Source organism: Hylobates moloch, unplaced genomic scaffold (assembly GCF_009828535.3).
Source record: "Hylobates moloch isolate HMO894 unplaced genomic scaffold, HMol_V3 SCAFFOLD_21, whole genome shotgun sequence".
Taxonomy (NCBI): domain Eukaryota; kingdom Metazoa; phylum Chordata; class Mammalia; order Primates; family Hylobatidae; genus Hylobates; species Hylobates moloch.
The window spans coordinates 48,021,289-48,043,470 of record NW_026652296.1 but is presented as its reverse complement, the minus strand read 5'-3'; the positions used below and the strand labels follow the sequence as shown (position 1 = coordinate 48,043,470).

The 22,182-nt window shown below is 44.0% G+C and overlaps 1 protein-coding gene across 1 annotated transcript in view; it reads left to right on the top strand.

Moving 5' to 3' along the window:
• Nucleotides 1-11,687, top strand: part of ISM1 (isthmin 1) — a 78,712-nt gene extending 67,025 nt beyond the window's left edge. Inside the window, exons 5-6 of the mRNA XM_032142286.2 lie at nt 3,148-3,237; nt 9,986-11,687. Coding sequence (XP_031998177.1) covers nt 3,148-3,237; nt 9,986-10,503 — 608 coding nt within the window. The 3' untranslated portion in view covers nt 10,504-11,687. The remainder of the gene's footprint in view (nt 1-3,147; nt 3,238-9,985) is intronic.
• The last annotated feature ends 10,495 nt before the right edge of the window (nt 11,688-22,182 follow it).

Below are 22,182 nucleotides of genomic sequence, written 5' to 3'. Positions count from 1 at the left end.
AAGAGAAACAGAAGGCAGACACCCATGGTCTGATGAGGAAGCCAGGATGAGAGGCCTGACAACCGTCCACAGGAAAAAGACAGCCCCACCGGTAATACCAGAGAGCTGCCAAAGGCTCCCAGGAGTGCAACCTGGGGCGTCTTGGTAGTTAACTGTCACTTTATACTGCATTGTCAGTGCTTCAAAAACTAAACTAATTGCACACTTGGTGAGAGGTCATGTTGAGAGTCAACAATAATTAATCATGATTGACTATAGCAATGGTTGTCAAACTACGGCCAGGTCTGGCTCGAGACCTGTTTTTGTGTGTCCCATACATTTTTAAAGTGTTGTGAAGAGAAGAAGAAAGAGAAGGAGGAGGAGGAAGAAGAGAAGAATGGCATGGAGGAAGCGAAGGAGGAGGAGGAGGAGAAAAAGGAGGAGGAGGAGGGGGAGGAGGAGGAAGAGGAGGAGAAAGCTGCAACCAAGACCACATGTGACCCACAAAACCTAAAATATTTACCCTCTGACCCTTTAAAAAAAGCTTAGTAACTCCTGGTGTATAGTCTTACTGTGTATTTCCCACTGCCAGGTAGAATACCAGCCTAAAATAATATCTTACAGCCTTTCAAGAAACCACACATTCCAAATGGCTTTGGCTGAAAAAAATTTCAGAGACAGAAAATCTGATCCCCACACCCTAGACTTCCTTCTTCTACCTCTAGACACTCTGTTCTCCAACCAGAGACATTTGGAACAAAGGAGAAATGAAAGCACAAAGGCGTTTCTGAGGAGAGGGAGGAAGAATCAGATTGGAATTAATGTGTATGTTAGCAAAAGGGGACACGTAGAAAACGGGGCTGAAATGCAAGAAGTGGCGGTTCTGGCTCCATGTCAGCCATGCAGATGGATTTCAAAACAGTGGAGCAACCATTACGGTGCTTTTTTCCTGACTCCCCCATGCTCATTAGGATGAGCTGAGTTGGAAGCCTGGTGGGTGGAATCTGGATGTGTAGAAATAAGCAATAAATAATAACAATATGAGGGGAGGAAGAGGGAAACAGGAAGGAAATGAAAAAGAGAAGAAGAATATGAAGTAAAAGAAGATAATGATGAAGGTAAAAAGATGAGGCAAAAGAAAATGAAGATTGCCTGGCGCGGTGGCTCACGCCTGTAATCCCAGCACTTTGGGAGGCCGAAGCAGGCAGATCACGAGGTCAGGAGATCGAGACCATCCTGGCTAACACGGTGAAACCCCGTCTCTGCTAAAAATACAAAAAATTAGCTGGGTGTGGTGGCAGGCGCCTGTAGTCCCAGCTACTCAGGAGGCTGAGGCAGGAGAATGGTGTGAACCCGGGGGGCGGAGCTTGCAGTGAGCCAAGTGAGCCGAGATCGCGCCACTGCACTCCAGCCTGGGCGACAGAGCAAGACTCCATCTCAAAAAAAAAAAAAAAAGAAAAGAAAAGAAAGAAAGAAAATGAAGATAAAGGTGAAGAAGAAAAAATAAAATAGATGATGATGAAGAAGGTTTTTTGAGTACCTAAGTATCAAGCAAATGGCTAAAATCCTTATAATTATTATTTTGTTTAATTTTCACAATAACTTTATGAAATAGGTATTTAAGATTGTACTCATTTGACAGCTGTAGTAACTGAGGCATAGAGGATTAACTTGCCTAGAGTCACACAGAAAGCAAGTGATCAAACTGGAATTTGAATCCAGACAGTCTGATTACAGAGTTCATATTCTTAATCATTAAACTCTTTGGTCTTTACCAAGAGAAGGGTATTGGAATCAGCCACACAGGGACACAGATAGCATTTGAAGTCAAAGTTTGGGGGCTTGCCTGTTGTTTTCCCTTCCAGAGCTCACATCCAGACTCAAGGTGGTAGATTTAGGTGCCTTCTCAGGGGAAGGCTCCCCTCTGCCTCCATTTACAAATGTTTCCTTCTTGTTTTCTGTCACTGCAGAGAGCAGTGTGGCCAGGAGCCCTCTTCATACCTTTTCTTCTCGTGTGTCCTCACCCCCCTTGCATCCTTTCTGCCTCTCAGTTCCTGGCTATTGCAGCTTTTCTGGGCTCCCTTGGAACATGAAGGATTTCGTTTTTCAGGATCTCTTTCCTTGTTTGATTCGTTGATTCCCAGCTTTCCTGGAAAGACTCATGGGGCAAAGTCTCCCTGGCCTGGCAGTTATTACACTGTAAAAGTTTGTCCTGTAGGTCAACCCTGCAAATAAGTTTGAGGTGCCTCACATAAAATCAGAGAGAGCCCCTTAAAGGAAATCAAGTCAGGGAAACCAGCAGGGAAGGCCAAGGCTCACCAGCAAATGTTACCGCAGTGCCTCACTCCCTCCTCTTCTTATTGCTTTAGCTTGCACCGGATTCCCGATTGTAAAGGAAGCTTGGTTACGGGTGGTAGTTTGGGTGAGCCAGTAAGTTTGAGTAGAGCTGGGTTCAGTTCCTCAGAGCAAATTATGAGAAGCCCAGCTTTTTCTTTCTGAAGCATCACCAACAATGCTAAGTGTCCTAGAATATGAGATAAGTCTTCTTGGCTACGCATTGTAGCATCCTCAGTGAGCTAGACAAAGAATGAGCTAGACAAATATTCAAGGGAAAACTATCACCTAACACTTCCCACTTACTGCTCTAAGTACTTTCTCTACACCAACTCATTTCATTATTTCAACTCTAGGAGGTAGAGCAATTTGTTCTTCCCATTTACAGATGTAAAAACTGAGGCACACAAGAGTTCACTGGCTACCCCAAGGTCACGTGGCTAGTAATGATTTCAACACACACAGTCAGTCATTAAGAACAAAATATTAACCACTACGTTCTACTGCCTCTGGTTTAGTTTGTCACCCTGACACCATCCTGACATGTGTCCCCCAATGCCCAAAACCCCATCCCTGGGCTCAGTGAGTGAGTTTCTAAGGACTCATTCAGGCACATTTGGATCTGATTTCATGCTGCCAATGTATCTGGGGTTTTAATGTCGTTTCTGCACTACGACCTGCTTTTTACTGTTTCCTCTGTTGGCAAGTTTCTGCCCGTGAGTAGTAATGAATACAAAAAAGGCTTTGTTCAGGTGTATTTATTTTTTTATTGTTGTGGGGGGAGATAACTTTTTCCATATAATGATGGAAAAATGAGCTCTTGTCTGTGTTTAGGAATTGAAGACACTTTTAGGACAGCTGCCACCGAAGTGAGTCTGCTTGCGGGAAGCGAGGAGTTTAATGCCACCAAACTGTTTGAAGTTGGTAAGATTTTTTTCTTTTTTAATCCAAATATTGACTTAGTGCCTCGGAGATTCCTTTTGCTTTCGCAGTGCCATCCTTGGATCCACGTAAATGTTTCATTTTCCTTTTCTGGGGTCCAGTGCTCCCAGCATGTGTCTTGCTTGCTGAATATACTTCAAGCAAGAGAAAACAGTTCGGAGCCTCCTCCACCAGACCGAGCGCTTCTGTGTTCACTCTGCTGTCTATGTAGCCTTCACAGCCAGAGGCAGATGGGGACCTGTCTCTCCTCTTAGCACAGAATAAGCCCATAGCAGGGGCCCGAGTCACATGGAATCTGTTCTTATTCAGCCTTCATTGAGCGTCCTCAACAAAATCAAGAAATGGTGCCTTCAGTTCTCCAGCAGAGGGAGGGAGGGAGGGAAAGAGAGAATTTTCTCAAAATATTGCACCTCCATCCCCTGCAAGAATTTTTTATAAACCGGGCCAGGCGCGGTGGCTCACGCCTGTAATCCCAGCACTTTGGGAGGCTGAGGCGGGCAGATCACAAGGTCAGGAAATCGAGACCATCCTGGCTAACACGGTGAAACCCCGTCTCTACTAAAATTACAAAAAAATTAGCTGGGCATGGTGGCAGGTGCCTGTAGTCCCAGCTACTCAGGAGGCTGAGGCAGGAGAATGGCGTGAACCCAGGAGGCAGAGCTTGCAGTGAGCTGAGATCACACCACTGCACTCCAGCTTGGGTGACAGAGCGAGACTCCGTCTCAAAAAAAAAAAAAAAAAGAATTTTTCATAAACTTTTGGTACAGTTTGCTACTTGTCCACTAGAAAATGGTAAAGCAAATGCAATAAATGTGAACCAAACAAAATGGAAAGTGACTCTTCAGGTGCAAGGTGCAAACTTACTTTTTTAAAACAGCTTTATGTGCTTCTCTATATACTTAAGGATTGTAGAAGGGTAAAATTCCTTCTGTCCCATATCTTTTCGCCACCCAAAAGTTCTTACTTAGCCTCTTCACATCTGCCATCCCTCCTCAGCCAAAATTTAGCAATCCTGAGTCCTTTTTTTTTTTCATAGCCCTGCAATTTGGGAGCTAATTTGGTGAACAAAAATGTTCCTCAAATGCCTATTGGGGTCAGGTAACGGGGTCAGGTAAGCATCTAAGTAGAACAAGTCTAGAATAAAAGGAAAGACAAATAAGAAAGTCTGGAGGGAAATGATGGTTCTAGCTCTATGGCGAAAAGAAAATGGTCTGGGCACAGTGACTCACACCTGTAATCCCAGCACTTTGGGAGGCCGAGGCGGGTGGATCACCTGAGGCCGGGAGTTTGAGACCAGCCTGGCCAGCATGGGGAAACCCCATCTCTACTGAAAATACAAAAATTAGCTGGGCTTGGTGGCAGGCGCCTGTAATCCCAGCTACTCTGGAGGCTGAGGCAGGAGAATCACTTGAACCCAGGAGGCGGAGGTTGCAGTGAGCCAGGATCACGCCATTGCACTCCAGCTTGGGCAACAAGAGCGAAACTCCATCGCAAAAAAAAAAAAGAAAGAAAAAGAAAAAAAAGAAAAGAAAATGAAACAGCTACAGTGTCGGGGGCAATGACAAAATGAAAAGCTTTATCCAAAGGGTCGGCCATGAATACCCATCCAGTGCTGCCAGATGTTCTGGGTTTCTAAGAGAGGCCCGAAATCTTGATTTTGCCGGATTATATCTTAATTTTTTAAATGCTTGATAGAAATTTTTTTTTTTTGAGAAGGAGTCTCGCTCTTTCACCCAGGCTGGAGTGCAGTGGCGTGATCTCGGCTCACTGCAGGCTCCGCCACCCGGGGTTCACGCCATTCTCCTGCCTCAGCCTCCCGCGTAGCTGGGACTACAGGCGCCCGCCATCGCGCCCGGCTAATTTTTTTGTATTTTTAGTAGAGACGGGGTTTCACCGTGTTAGCCAGGATGGTCTCGATCTCCTGACCTCGTGATCCGCCCACCTCGGCCTCCCAAAGTGCTGGGATTACAGGCGTGAGCCACCGCGCCCGGCCAGCATAGAAATTTATTTTAAAAACAAATCCAATCAGAAATGTCTATGAGCCAAATTGGATGCAGTTTGGAAATTCACTGTCACTAGGGCCTCCACCTCATCCCTCCAATCCCTTCACATACATATGATCAAATTGCATTTAACAGGAACCGTCTGCAAATACAATGCATTTGACTGAAAAATAGAAATGACTTTAAAGGCAAGACTTTGACATAAAGTGGTAGAACCTTAAAAGCATTCTTCTGAGACAGAAAGTTTCTCAGGACTCTTCATATTACACCCCACAGGCAGGCAGCATCTAGCTGTTTTGCAGAATACAGCCCAGATGCACAAAGCCACATTGGCATGTGGCTAAGGACACCAGAGCTGAGTAGACATGGTGTCTCAGTCAGGGTCCAGGCAGGAAAGAACATGGCACACTCAAGTTAGGTAGCTGAGGAGCCTTTGGTGAGGGACTGCTTGCAAAGGTACAAGCAGAGTAGAAGGACTGAACTTTCATTCTCTCAATGACTACTCAGAGAGGAGGCCACAGCCACAGCCTATCCCAGCTGGCAGCACCTCAACACTGTTGGGTACACCCTCAGGTTCCCTCCCACTTAATCCTCTTTGCAACTTTATGAGAGAAGTGCTATTTTTATGCCCAAATTACAGATGAGAAAACTGAAGCACAGCAAGGTAAAATACGTCACTCAAGTCACAGAGCTCCTGAAAGTTGGGTGGCAATTCAATCCCAGGCTGTTTAGCATGCGATCCCACGCTTTGCCTTTCGCCAGGCCTTTCTGAGTTCATAAGACATGCCCAATTTTTCTCTTCCTCGTTCTATTGATAACTGCCCAAAGCCCTCTTGCCAGCTGCCCCTCACCCTGACCGTGTGATTTCCACCCACGACACCACCAGCCTCCCAGGCTCCTGGGTCAGAGCTGGAGTCACTGCTGATGTCTTCCTCTCTTTACTCCAAAGTCCACCAGCCACCAAGGCCTGGCAGCTGTAACTCTCTGACCTCTTCTGATCCCACCTGCTGTTTCCTCCCAGAGTATCTCACCTGGACCCTCCCCATCATTATTGGCTCTGAATTCATTTTCTTACTGCACAGCTCAGTTAATAGCTCACTATCATTCACAAACTTTCCGTGGCTCCCTAGTACCTGCTGAACCAGCCTAAACTGAACAAGACCGCCATGATCTGACACCAACAATCATATTCCTTTACCTTCTGCTCCCATGAAACTGAACATGTCATGCCCCAGCCCCAGACATCCCCAGCAGATTTTTTCCTGCATAACCTTAGTTTGCACAATGAATGCTTATCTGGAGAGGCTTCCCTTGTCCTTCCCCCATCGATGCTATTGCAGTCTGTGTCCATTAGACACCTCCAAGACCCAGACACCAAGATGGAATTAGACATGCAAGAGACTTTTTGAGGAAATGCCCGGGAAAGACAAAGAGGAAAGCAGCAGGACTAGGCAGGGAGAGCTTTCAGACCGAGGTGCAGGCCTGACTCCTACAAAAGAAGAAAGGAAGGCAGGCTCAGCCATGCTGACTGGGAATCCCAGCAAAAGTTGCCTGTTGGAGGAGTCCCTTGTCGGACGGTTCCCCTACCACGCTCAGTCATTGGCCGAGAGCAGCCAGAGGGTGGATGTTAAAACCACGATAGATCCAAAGGTGCAACCTGGAGGCTGCTGGTCAGCAAAGCACCCACAGCGGGTTCCCTTGTAGGAGCTCTGAGCAGGACACCTGTGGCTGTCACACGGCCCTGACATGGCTCAGGAGCAACCTGGTGTCACATGCTCCTTGAAGCAACCCTGACTTCCCCTGCTAGAAATGACCTTGCATTTTTGGACACCCCTGGGGCTTTTTGCCTTTGCCTCCCTCAACGCACCTCACATTCCACCACAGTTGGCTTCCTTAGATATGCCTCATCTTACCCACCACAGCTCACTGGGGCAGATGACCCACCCACTCACTGGGCTGTTGGTGACCAGCCCACATTCCCTCCACCCACAGCATGTCCCTGCACCTCCAACTGGCAACCCCTGTGTGCCTTTGCCTGAGGTCTTTCTCTGGACCCGAGCCCAGCTGCGCATGAATGCACAGGGCATTCCTAGCTGGAAATCCAGGACCGGTCCCCTGTCAGTGATGAATGGGAGCCAGTGGATAAAAACTCAGATCCCCATCAATAAAAACAAATCCGGACTCAGTAAGGAGAGGCTTTATTCAAAGGATTATTGCAGGGAGGCGGGGGGATGTTATCTCCCTATTATTGCAATGGGATGAATGCTGTGACCATAAGGTCTGCAAGCATCTCAAGGTTAGGCAAGGAGGGTTTCCTTTTATAGAGAAGTAAATAAGGGAAAGTGAGATGAAAGGGTAGCAAGATCAGATAGTAGATTGGAGAATGCTCTATCCTGAAGCCAGTATCTTTCCAAAAGGGACCCTTAAGGAGAGGCTGTGCTGGTTTAGGCTGAGGGTGGGCCAAAGTCCAGGGACCTGGGTGAAGGAGAGAAGCTTAATCAAAGTTTGGTTAAGATGCATTTTGTCAGCCAGGCGCGGTGGCTCACGCCTGTAATCCCAGCACTTTGGGAGTCCACGGCGGGTGGATCTTGAGGTCAGGAGTTCAAGACCAACCTGACCAACGTGGTGAAACCCTGTCTCTACTAAAAATACAAAAATTAGCCAGGCACGATGACAGGTGCCTGTATTCCCAGCTACTCGGGAGACTGAGGCAGGAGAATTGCTTGAACCCGGGCAGCAGAGGTTGCAGTGAGCTGAGATCGTGCCACTGCACTCTAGCCTGGGTGACATAGTGAGACTTCATCCACTCACCCCCTCACCCCCTGCCAAAAAAAGATGCATTTTGTCCTGATCAATCAGTGAGGACAAGCAGTTTTTGAGGCAAAGAAAGGGAATCTGTGCTTCTGGCCTTGTCACAGGTGAACAAAGCAGACCTCTGTGAGTCTTTTCTAAGTCCTATGGGGAAAGGGGGTTCTTTGCAGTAATCTGTCTTCCAGAATGCAGAAGGGCTGGGGGACTCCTAACCTTCATTGTTTTCCAGGATCACAGGGCTTGGGTAAGTTTAACATTGTCTCAGATAGGAAAATGCTGAGGCGTGTTCTCCATGTGGTTTCCCAGATCCCAGTGGGAGTAACCAGTTCCTTACAGTGGTTACTTGTTAGCTCCACACCCTGTATTAGCTGCTCTCCCTTCTCTGTCTAATTCCCCTGCTCCCCTGCCTCTGTTTCCTGAAATCACTTCCCAAAAAATCATTTTCACTGGAATCTTTTTGTCTCAGGGTCTGGGGTAACCCAAACTAGGACATTCACTAAACCTGAGACTCACTAAACCTGAGGTCCTGGACTCAGATGACTGAGGGACCAAGAGATCACCCATAAATCAAAGGATCAAGGAGGAGCTGTGCTGAGCTGGGGACCTTCGGCCCTGTCCATGGAGGGGTCACCATTCACCTGTTCACAAGATCAGTTGTTCCCATGGGAGAATGCAGGACCAGCGTAGTTCGATCTTTCGGTTTTTCAAATAAAGCCAGGAATCCACATTTATAATTGGAATACCCTAATTCTTAAATATTGGCAACTAATCAATTATTTTTAATACTGAAAGAACCAAACACAACCCCTCTGGGGGTAAATTTTGACCCAGGCCTACAGGTCACTGGCCTGTGACCCAAATCTTAAGCTCCCTAAAAGTAAGTGCCCCGGGCTCCTTCCTCTTTGAGGCACCTTGCCATGTGAATTTGCAGACAGCGATAGTTACATGCCTAAGGTTAAGAGGTTGGGGGAACCAGTCCATGTGTGGCAAAATCAAAACTGAGTCCTACAAATCTTCCTTTGGGGCCTTTTCCATCACATCATCACTTATTTCTTTATATTTTTATTATTGTTACTATTTATTGATTTATTGATTTATTTATTGAGACAGAGTCTTGCTCTGTTGCTCAGACTGGAGTGCAGTGGCGTAATCTCAGCTCACTGCAACCTCCGCCTCCCAGGTTCAAGCGATTCTCCCGCCTCAGCCTCCTGAGTAGCTGGGATTACAGGCACGTGCCACAACGCCTGGCTAATATTTTGTATTTTTAGCAGAAACGGGGTTTCACCTTGTTGGCCAGGCTGGTCTTAAACTCCTGACCTCAGTGTTTTAAGATGATCCGCCGGCCTCAGCCTCCCAAAGTGCTGGGATTACAGGCATGTGCCACCGTGCCTGGCCTCATCACTTATTTAGAGGGAAGATTCAAATAATTCTGAATTCTTAAGTTTGTTAGGAGTGATAATTGGATCATGGTTATCTAGGAAAATATCTTCTTTTTTGTAGATGCTTACTAAAATTTAGGGGTAACATTATATATTTCCACAACATTTTTTAAAAGATAAAGCAAATATAATAATAGTTAAATCCAGGTGATGAAGTAAGTCATTGTATAAGAATATTCTCTACTTTTCTGTGTGTCTGAAAATTTCATAATATAAAGTGGGGCATTTGGAAGAAGTCTCGTGAATAATGAAGTTCCCAAGTTCAAGGGAAGTGAGAAGGGCCATCCACCTCTGATGGTTCCAGGGGGCTGCAGGGGTCTCTGGCTCTAGGAGAGGAGTGGTTGACTTTAGGGAGTTGTTGACTTTAGTGTCCTCCTGCGGGCCCTCAGGAGCAGCCTGGTGTCACATGCTCCTTGAAGCACCTCCTGTGGGCCGGTTGTACATGCGGTGAGAGGGTTTCTCTTTGGCCTTTTCCAGACACAGACAGCTGTGAGCGCTGGATGAGCTGCAAAAGCGAGTTCTTAAAGAAGTACATGCACAAGGTGATGAATGACCTGCCCAGCTGCCCCTGCTCCTACCCCACTGAGGTGGCCTACAGCACGGCCGACATCTTCGACCGGATCAAGCGCAAGGACTTCCGCTGGAAGGACGCCAGCGGGCCCAAGGAGAAGCTGGAGATCTACAAGCCCACGGCCCGGTACTGCATCCGCTCCATGCTGTCCCTGGAGAGTACCACGCTGGCGGCGCAGCACTGCTGCTACGGCGACAACATGCAGCTCATCACCAGGGGCAAGGGGGCGGGCACGCCCAACCTCATCAGCACCGAGTTCTCCGCGGAGCTCCACTACAAGGTGGATGTCCTGCCTTGGATCATCTGCAAGGGTGACTGGAGCAGGTATAACGAGGCCCGGCCTCCCAACAACGGACAGAAGTGCACAGAGAGCCCCTCGGACGAGGACTACATCAAGCAGTTCCAAGAGGCCAGGGAGTATTAAAGAGACCGGGATGAGGTGGAGGACGCTGCCTCTGGTTCTGGAGCACACACGTGCTGCACTGACGTGCCGACTGGCGCCGAGACCTTAGCCGCAGTCGTGTATATTTGTATACACCACATGAGTACTTCTCATACATTACGCCAGGGGCGTGTGCCACGCCCAGGGGACTGCCTTGTGAAGCCGCCCTCGCCATCTGCGGAGCTCCTTGAAAGTGCCCCTGGGGAGCGATGTGGGCAGAAGGATGGGGACAACTTGGAAGCCAGAAGAAGAACCTGGAAGCCACAGTGGGTGCGACTCAATTCACACCCGGATCCAGAGTTTCAAAGAGAGGCAAAGGGGGAAAGAGACTGAGGTTGTAAACGTTATAAGCAGTTTTTACATATAACTTATTTAATACGAATGTGACTTAAGTGTAACCTTTTCTCTGGAGTTGTGGTGAAACTAATCACTTCTGTGAGAGATCAGAAAGAAAGAGACTTAGGGAAGTGGAAGAGAAAGGGAATTTTGGAATTTATTTCTTTAAAAGTAATGCAATGGAAATATATCAAAACATGTAAATGCCCACCTTAAACCACATGTTATTTGGTCATGAGGCACCTTGCTGGAGTCTCAGATTCCAAAAGTCTCTTCTTCATACTGGGTAGGGAATATGATATTTTAGGGACAAAGCTGAAGACTGGTTTTAAATAGGTTTTAAAATAAAAGATCAATATTATCATAATTCTATCATTCTGCTAAACGGCCCCAAAACAGTAGAATTTCTTCTCATGTCCTAGCAGGTTCAGAAGACTGCAGCCCAGTTCAGACGTAAAAACAAGAAGTAGCACTTTTCCAAAGGAAAACAACAAAACAAATGGGAAAAAGATAATGGACCTCATTTCACCTATTTTAATACTATTTTAACAATATTTTCATCTACCAATATATCCCCAATAAATAAATATAAAAGGGGGGGAGGGTCAATCTGGGGAATCTTAATTTTTTATGTTTTAAGAAAAGAAAAAAACTGCATTATTTTTGTAAAGTATTTATTGAGTCATGGATTATTGTGCATCAAGCAATTGTTAATATGACCTGGTCCTATAGGGTAGAACTTAGGAAAAATAAAGTTGGTTCTTATTCAATATTTTACTTTGCAAAATTCTAGTAAAAGAGAGTATATAATAAAATCATAATAAAAGGTGTTACCTGCATCCTTCATCTATGATACAAATGCCATAAATAACCCGTGTGAAGCAAGACTTCAAGGCAGGGGAAAGAAAATTTCAACCCAGGTGGGAATAAAAGGCTCATTCATTGATTGACATGATTGTGGGTGGTGTAAGTCATGGCATCCTTGGCACCAAGAACATCTACCCAACCCCCAGGAGGCTGAGGCCCATTGACACATGTGTGACTTTTTGCCCGCCCAGACCTAAGGAAGCCAAACCAGAGCAAAGGCTTAAGACAGCCCAGATGAGCAGGGCCACTTCCACAGAAAATTCTGCAATTACAGTTATAAGTAGAACTACTCATCCTGCAAAGTATTCCTTTTCCCAATGAGAAAACCAAAGCTCAGAAAACATAAAGACATTGGACCCATCTTTCATTTCCTAGCCTAGTATTCTTTCTACTCTGGCACATTTTTGAAGTCCTTATATTCCTGGTATCTTTGGTATTCCTAACCCCACCCTTAAGTTATCCTGACACAATTCTATTCTTATAGAAAACTTTTTACCAGTCATTTACACTTTTTTTTTTTTTTTGGGACAGTCTCACTCCGTCCCCCAAGCTGGAGTGTGGTGACGTGATCTTGACTCACCGCAACTTCTGCCTCCTGAGTTCAAGCGATTCTTGTGCCTCAGCCTCCCGAGTAGCTGGGATTACAGGCATGTGCCACCATGCCCGGCTAACTCTTGTATTTTTAGGGAGAGAAGGTTTCACCATGTTGGCCAGGCTGGTCTTGAACTCCTGGCCTCAAGTGATCTGCCTGCCTTGGCCTCCCAAAGCACTGGGATTACAAGCATGAGTCACCATGTCCGGCTATTTACACCTTACAATGAATTATTTACACCTTGGAAGGTATTGCCCACTCTCAGAATATTTATATTTAAGATCTGTGTCTAATCATGGAATGAGAAGACATTCACATCCGAAGCAATTTTTTGCTACAGATGAACTGTACTAGTAAGAAGAGAATCAATGGGTCCATGTATCAGGCAAATAGATTTGGTTTATAATAATGAGGAATTTTTTTGCAAAGAGAATTGGCTGGCAATGGAATTCATTGCCTTTGAGGTGGCAAGTATCCTATCAGGACAGGTATTCAAGCAGAGGCTAGAGATTAGTCACATGAACAGCTCAACTGGATGACCAGGAGAGACAAAAATGTACAGGACAAAACCCTCTGATGTGTTCTGTTAAGGGTAAGCACAAAGTACTATGAAGAAACAGGTAGAAATCAGGGAAGTATCTGTTGGTTCTAATGAAGGAGTGGGATTTTACAAAGCATAAAAGAGCAAGGGGAAGTGGGTGTATTTGTAATAAGAAAATAGTATGGAGAAAAGCAAGGAAACAGGTAAGTACTTGGTGTTTTCTGAAAACCGGGAGTTTAAGGTGATGAGCAGAGGAACAAGAGTGGCAAGTTATGGAGCCATGTCTAAGGTGTTTTTGTTAAGGATTTAGAGTGAAATCTCAAAGAGAACAGAGAGCTTTCATACTATGGTGAAAATGACTAATGTGAGCCATGCTTTCCATGAGCTATTTGCCTTTTAATATCAGACCTTGCTGAACTGATGAACTGAGAGTTGGAAGTGGGGGTGAACTGGAGGGGAGGGCTCCAGGACTCTGCCTACTGAGAACACCCTGGTCTCCCATGCGTCATCAGATGGTTCCAAACCTCTGGAAATTTGAACTATAATCCACCTCTATTAGGATGAGCTAATTTTCAGTCCCAATGCTTTAGTGGGCCAATGAGTGATCTTCAGAAATTAAGACCTCACTGCCTAGGTTGTCTGATAAGACTAGGAGACTCTTATCTCATTCAACACAGGGCCCCAAGCTGGTGCCAGGGCAACCCCAGGCAGTTCACTCAGTGGGCAGTAGATCATCTGCTCAAGGGCCAGCTTTGCCTGCAGCAGAGTAAGGAATGAGCAGGGCCACTTCCACAGAAAATTCTGTGGAATCCTAAGGAATGTCTGTAGTCTCATTGCAGTCCTTGTAAATATGACCCCTCAGTAGCTGCTCAAATTTTTCTCTTTGAGTGCACTGCTCTTTTGCCTTCGCCTGGAAAGAGAGCCCTAGTAATTCAGTGGGCATCCTGGGTGCTACATCTGAACACAACAGTGGTAAACAGAGATGCCCAAGGCCCTCTAGTGGCTGCACATGGGAAGGGTAAAGGAGAGGCCAGGGCAGCCCATAGCTTTCTCTTCGGACCCAGTTCATGTAACCGCCATGATTATAGTCTCCCAAGCACCTCAGTCTTTATATCTTAGTGGCCAAGAGGGTAGAGTTCTCTGTCTTAACACTGGGGATTAAAGAACAGCTACCATATAAACCACCATCTTCTGAGCCCACACTTTGTGTCTCTGTGTTAATCATTTTACCACAGGAGACTGGCATTATTACATCCAGTTTATAGATAAGGAAAAGAAGCCCAACAAGGTTAGCTAACTTGCCCAAGGTCAGACCACTTGGTAAATGACAGAGCTCCTTGAAGCCAGCGGTGCCTGATCACCAAAGCCCAGGCTCTTAAACCTAACGCCTGTGCTCTCCTCTCCTCCTAACTCATCCCAAGGTCTGCTGGATCCATTCTTTTCTGTGACTCACTGCCTTTGCTTAGATTGTTCAAAGAGGATATGGCTTTATCTCTATGTATTTTGCTTAGTTATCTCATAGTCCATGAAAGGATTTTGTGGTTCTATAGCTGAGCCCTTGCTCAGGTTGGGTAAGTCACAAAGCTCAACATTTCTAAAAGATAGCCTGATCCATGGATGAGAACAAAGACGGGTCTGCTTTTCCCACCACACATAAGCCCTGTGCTAACTGCTGCCTGTTAGGTAGAGCTCACGGGCAACATTAACAGGCACGTAACCTTCCTACATGCCCAGGTTCCAGCATTGCCCCTGGCATGCATAGTCAGGCAATGTGCAGAGGGCTTAAGAGTTTGAAGGTTCAGTGGGCCTGGACTCCAATCCTGACTCTCTCACTTGCCTGCTGGGAGTTGTCAGACAAGTTAATACATTGGCATTTAGTCATTTGCCAAATATTTATTGAGCGTATTCATATGCCAGATACCAGGGATACAGCGGTGTACAAATCAAAGTCCCTCCTCTTGGAGGGGAGATAGTGGGTAAGTAAATAAGTGCAGAATCTGAGATTACGGTAAGTGATATAAAGTCAAGTTTTTGATCACACATGTATGATATTACATTATTTAAGTTGATGCTGGTTACTGTAACAAATAATCCTCAAAATCACAGTGGCTTAACCCAAAAAAAACTCTACAGAGTATGTTGCTAGCCAAGTGGCCCACCTCTAAGTGACAACCCAAGGACCCAGACTCCTTCCATCTTGTGGCTCTGCCACCATCAAGGCATGACTCTCTAGGATGCCCTGGGGTCATTTCAATCCCAGTCTGTTCAAAAGGTAGAAAGCAGGGAGAAAACTTGTAAAGTTTTTTGTAGGTTCAGCAGTGAAGTACTGTCCATCACTTCTAGTCACTCTCCTCAGCTCTGCTACATGACACATCCTTCTGCAAGGGAGACTGGGAAATGAAGTCCAGATGAGGGGTCCAGGAAGCAGAGATGGGCTGTATGAGCACCCAGTCAGTCTCTGCCAACTACCCATTCCACAAGACAGGAAAGAAAGGCAGCAGAAGAGGCTCTGGGTGGACCCAAAGTGGGTGGTCAAGGGGAGAGATCCTTCTCACTCCCCCACTGTCTTCCACATTGTACTATAGTGCTAAGCTGGACCCCATTTTCCTTATCTATAAATTGGGGTAAGTCCACCTGTCCAAACTACCTGTTGTCCAGTGCTTTTGCTGTCCCAAGCATCCCCTCAGCACTTTCCGTATCTGTTCAAACCAGCCCAACTTTCAAGCAGCAGCTCCCGCATGTCTTTGCCTGATGGCTTTTTCCATCATCATGGAACCCACTGGGCTTGCACAGAAGACTGGAAGTGCTGGGAGTCAACAGACTGAGTGCCTGTCAGTCAACTGTTTGGTGATCTTGGGGGAATCAGTAAAGCCCTAAGACTGTACTCATTGGTCAATGAATACTCCAACTCCCTCACCCCTCGAGTGGGGCCATTGTGAAGTGTGTTTTATACCAGTCCACGAGCTCCCAGTGGGATTGAGTTCCAGTTGCCTATAGCAGTAACCTACTTGAAAACACACATTTTATTAGCTTCCTTGCCTTCCCCATCTCTCTTCCCCACTTCCCTACTAGTACTCGCTGGAATCTTCTACCAAATAAGCAGCTTGCTCAGCTCCATCTCTCAAGAGTGTGCTTCCAGGGGACCCCAAACCAACACATCACTTCACGCTTAAATGCTTATTAAGTGCTATTCAAATATTATTGTTAATATTTGATATTTACTATTTGATAATAATAAAATAGCATTATTTGAATAGCACCTATTTCATTGTGCACATCTGAAGATAGTTTTGCTGTAGGTGATAAATCTACCCAAGAAGAAGAGTCAATCTCATTCTGGCCAGAGACAGGAGCTCTACTAGATTTTAATACCGTTGAGTTGTTAAAAAAAAAAAAAAAAAAAAAAAAAAAACCCTTAGTTTTTATGATTAGATTCAACAGACAGAAAATTAATCTGCCAAATGCCGCTAACACTTTTAAGTACTTTTCCATGATTTTAGAATTAATTTCCTTGCTGACTACAGACCCGTCCTACTCTGAGGACCACACTTGGAGTGGGACTGCTCAAATCAACTGAGCAATAGTGATCAAAACCCCTGTGAGTGTCAATTCCATCCCGACGCACAAAGAGCTTTGAATAAGCTTCCCAGGAAGTGTTGTGGGGCGGGGATTAGGGAGGAGTTCTCTGTTTGTCATTCATTTACAATTTCCAATGGAAAAATGTGTGGATCGTCCCATTATGCCTGCACAATTTCGGACAAATTAAAGGCTTGCCTCAGTAATTACTGGGTGGGTATACACAGAAACATACATCCATGTCTACAGGTCCTGCATACAGTAGTGTAAATTAAGGCAAAAAGTTTACAGCCAGTTGTTTTTCTGAGGCTTAGTATTGGTTTACCCTATAAGATTAGAAGGAGAGGGACATATTCCAGGATCAGAAGGTAAGATTTTTAAGGAACGAATTTATGAAACTAGCAATTCCTTGTTGAATCCCACCAAAAGAACAAAGTTTAAATGCATACATTTTTTCTTTTTAATCTCTGCATAGAGATTTAAAAAGCCAAGCTATAAAGACCAGTGCCTTGCCTGTAATGGCAAAAATAACATCATCCTCAACCATTTTAGTGGCAGGGGAACGAGTGGGGGACTGGATTGAGACACAGCTGCAATAGCAAAGCTGGGTAAGAATTTTATGACTTTGCTAATTTTCTATCTGTTCTGGGAGTAATAAATGTGCCCTTATAGATATTCACGATTGCCCTCAAAATGAAAAAAACCTTTTAAATGGCACAGAAAAGCCTTTCATTCTTGAGGCATGTAATTCATGGATGATTTTCAAAATGTCATGTTTGAATTGGGAAAGTAACATTTCTTGAATTAATCAGCCAATTGCTTCAACAATATGACTCAAAGGATATAAAAATTTCAAGCCTGACTTTTAAAAAAGAAAGAGGAATTTTTTTTCTGTGTCGTTTAGTTTATTTTTCACAAAGGTCATAGCTAAATCAGGTTTATTTGCCATGGAAGAGAACAGTCTAAATGAAGTACACTTTTAGTTCTTTAGTAAAAGGGAATGTTAGCAAATTTTAATAAGCACCGCTTTAAATTTTTACACCATTAGACGTGCGGTTTCACTTTGTCTAGTTATACCCTTCTTTATTTCCCTCTCTACCAGATTTTGGTGGTGTTTTTTGTTTGCTTGTTTGTCTGTTTTCACCTTTGGAGAGCTCTACAAATGCAGAAGGAGAAAGGACAAAAAAAAAAAAAAAAAAAAGGCAAAGAAAATAAAACAGACTTCCACGGAGGAAATTCTCCAAGGGGCCTCTAAAGTCACTCACTCCCTGTGTTATCAACATAAGTAAAGGGAGGTCTTTGCAAAGGGAAGACAACAGAGACTTATACCACTGACTTGACTTTTCCCAAAGAGCCTTCAAAAATCCTCCCTTAGGGCTGCCAGGGCCCAGCAAAGACCAGGAAGGGATTCCTAAAGGTTTGAAGTCTCAGAGCCAAGGGATGGGGACTCTGGTCAAGAAAGAATGAGGTGTTCTGTGCTGGTGGCTGCAGAGGACAGAATTTCTTGTCAAGAACATGTCAGGATCCTCACCTGGGGATCCTAGAGAGTGGAGCCCAAGGCCACCTGCTCTGTGTTTCAGGAAAAAGACCACATTTGGGTCCCTCTTGAGGGCTCCCTCCTGCTATTACAGGATATTGGAGGGAGAGAGAAAGAACAAAAGCAGTTGATCCAGTGCAAGGAAGATAAAGGCTGGTTCACACTACTCACCAGCAGCAAATGTAGAAAGCTGAAGCTTAACATCAAACTCACTTTCTGTTCCACTCTTCACTATGTCTACACAGCACCGTTGCAGCCACCCTCCCCACAGCTCTCCTCCCACCCACTCGGCTGCACACTTGACCCTCGTATAGCCAATTGGCCATCCTTTGGGCCAGTCTTTTTCAAAAGTACTTTTGGAACTTTTTATGGAAGTAGAACATATATTCAGAAAAGCACACACATATCATAAGTTCACGGCTCAATGAATTTTCACAAAGTGAACACACCCATGTCACCAACATCCATACCAACACCAAGAAACAGAATATAAGGCTCATGAAGGAGCCCTCTGGGGCTACAGAAATGTTCTATAAATTGTGTGGTTTGATTGTCAAAACTCACTGAAGTGTACACTTTTTAAAAACTGAATTTCTTCATATGTAAATTTTACCACAACACAAAATAAATAAGGCAAAACCAGCACTCCCATGCCCCCTGTCCAGTAACAAGCACTCACTCCTCACCAAGAATAATCAGTATCGTGAATTTTACGCCAGATTAGTTTTGTCTGATTTTGACCTTCGGGTAAATGGAATCGTACAGCACCCGCTCTGTGAGGTCTGGCATATTTTGCTCAACATTGGATTGTGAAATTCTTCCATATCGCTGCTTGCAGCTAAAGGTCATTCATGCTTATCACATTTCCAGTGTGTGAATATACCACAATTTTATTTAACAGTTCTACCATAGAGGAACATTTGGATTGTTTCTAGATTGGGGCTTTCACAAAGATTGCTGCTATGGACAGTCCAGTGTGTGCTTTTGGGTGTGTATATTCACACGTTTCCATGGGGAGTCGAATTAGAAGGTCACAGGGCATGCACAGCTTTAGTTGATACTGCCCAGTAGTTTTCCAAAGTGGTTGTCCTGGTGGACACTCTGTTTAGGAGCGTTTGAAAGTTCCCATTCTTTAGCCAATCTCAATTTCACCCCCTTCACTGTCTTTCCTGACTGCTCTACTCTGTGATCTCTTAATTATTTATGTTTAAGTCAATACGTGCATACTGAGCCCCATTCACTATGCTGCATGCTGGGGACACAAAAAGGAACAGACAGGAATCCACCATCAATGAGTGAATGGCCCCGTGGGGGTGTCTGTAACACAAAGTGAATCTGATGTAATTCAGATGCTTTTAATACAATGTCAATGGTACCATGGGACCAAATGAGGGTGTGATTAATTATGGCAGTAATAACTAGTGAGCCAGAGTTTATACATTATTATTTAGGAAAATAAACCCAGTGATTCCAAGTCTTGGCAAGGTGATGAGGAAACAGAAACTCTTACCATCACCGCTTATGGTGTTATGAATTGAAGAGTACTTTGCCTATATCTAGTAAGTTGAAGCTGCCACGTAGCTGGATGCATCAGTTTCACTCCTGAGGGCCTGTTTTTGTATTGTCAAAAAGTGGAAACAGTTTAAATTGTCCACCAACAGAGGAACGGACAAATCAACCATGTTAAGTTCATAATAGAGAATACAATCCAGCTGTTAAATGATCGAGACTATTCGTATTGTCAAAAATGTGCCTATACTGTCTGAAAAAGAAAATTGCAGATGGGTGCATGTTAGGTACAGAGCATTTGTGTTCCCCCAAAATTTAAATGTTGAAATCCTAACTCCCAAAGTTATGATATTCGGAAGTGCAGCTTATGGGAGGTCATGAGGGTGGAACACACATGAATGAGATTAGCATCCTTACAAGAGGGACCCCGAGAGAGCTCTCTTGCCCTCTTTCTACCATGTAAGCACAAAATGAGAGGTCAGGAGTCTAGAAACCAGAAGAGGACTCTCAGCAAAATCTGGCCATGCTAGCACCTTGATCTCAGACTTCCAGCCTCCAAAAATGTGACAAATACATTTCTGTTGTTTATAGGCCACTCAATCTATGGTAGTTTGTTATATCAGCTTGAACTGACTAAGACAGTATATAAAAGTAGTATAAAATTTTAATAATTTTAAAGCTCACAGTGCAAGCCTATACTCTATCTGGACACCAACATATATAATAAAAATACTAAACTATGCATGGGAAGACTAAGCACCAACTTCAAGACAATAGTTACCTCTGAGATGAATGACAGTGAGTGGGTGGAGGAGGGGATACTTTAGAGGTAACATCTTATTTCTTTTTAAAAAAAAAAGCCTAACAGAATAAAGGACAAAACATTTTATGCTCATCTCAAGAGATGAAGAAAGTATTTGACAAAATTGAATATTATTTCATAATAAAAACTCTCAACGAATTAGGTGTAGAAGAAATGCACCTCAACACAATCAAGACCATATAGCACAAACCCACAGCTAACATCATACTCATCAGTGAAAAGTTCATTAAAGCTTTTAACCATCAGTGAAAAGCTTTTCCTCCAAGATCAGGAACAAGACAAGCATGCTCACTCTTACTGCTTATATTCAGCACAGTTCTGGAAATCTTAGCCGGAACAAGTAGGCAAGAAAAAGAAATAAAAGGCATCTAAATCAGAAGACAGGAAGTTAATTTATCTCTGTTTGCAGATGGTATTATCTTATATTCAGAAAATCCTAAAGGCTCCACCACAAAGCTGATAGAATTAATAAACAAATTCAGTAAAGTCGTAGGATACAGAATTAACATACAAAAATCAGCAATGTTTCTATACGCAAAAAATTATCCAAAAAAGAAATCAAGAAAACATTCTCATTTACAACAGCATCAAAAAAAACTAAGTATGAATACTTTTAACCAAATGGATGAAATATCTGTACACTGAAAAGTATAAAACAACAATGAAAGAAATTGAATAAAAAATAAATACATGAAAGAATACTCTGTGTTTATGGATTGGAAGAATTTATATCATAAAAATGTCCACATTACCCAAAGCAATCTACAAATTCAATGCAATCCCTAACAAAATTCTAATGATATTTTTCATAGAAACAGAAAAAACAATTCTAAAATTCATATGGAGCCACGAAAAATACTAAATAGCCAAAGCAATCTTGAGCAAAAGGAACAAAGCTGGAAGTATAACACTATATGACAAAATATACTACAAAGGTATAGTAATCAAAACAACATGATACTAACATATAAATCAATGGAGCAGAATAGAGAGCTCCAAAGTAAATCTACAAATTTGTGGTCAACTGATCTTTGACACATTTGCCAAGAACACACAATGGGGAAGGGGTGGTCTCTTCAATAAATGGTGCTGAGAAAACTGGACATCCACCTGCAGAAGAATGAAATTGGACTCTTATCTCACTCCACATATAATAGTCAACTCAAAATGGATTAAAGACTTAAATATAAGACCTAAAACTGTAAAACTCAGGAAGGAAACAGGAAAAAAATGTATTGACATTGGTCTTGGCAAAGATTTGTCTCCTGCCCAAATATGTAGGCAACAAAAGCAAAAATAGGCAAATGGGTTTGCATCAAAGGAAAAAGGTTCTGCACAGCTAAGGAAACAATCAACAGAGTAAAGAGAAAAATTATGGGCTGAGAGAAAATACTTGCAAACCATACATTTGATATGGGGTTAATCCTAAATACATAAAAAACTCAAACAACTTAACAGCAAGAAAACAATTTGATTAAAAAGTGGGCAAAGGACCTGAATAGACATTTCTCAAAAGAAGACATACAAAAGGCCAACGGATATATGTAAAGTTGCTCAATGTCACTAATCAGCAGGAAAATGCAAATTAAAACCACAATGGGATATTACCTCACACCTGTAAGGACGATGTTTGTCAAAAAATATAAAGAGGCCAGGCACGGTGCCTCACGCCTGTAATCCCAGCACTTTGGGAGGCTGAGGCGAGTGGATCACCTGAGGTCAGGAGTTTGAGACCAACCTGGCCATCATGGTGAAACCCCATCTCTACTGAAAATACAAAAATTAGCTGGGCATGGTGGCAGGTGCCTGTAATCCCAGCTACTCTGGAGGCTGAGGTGGGAGAATCACTTGAACCTGGGAAGCGGAGGTTGCAGTGAGCC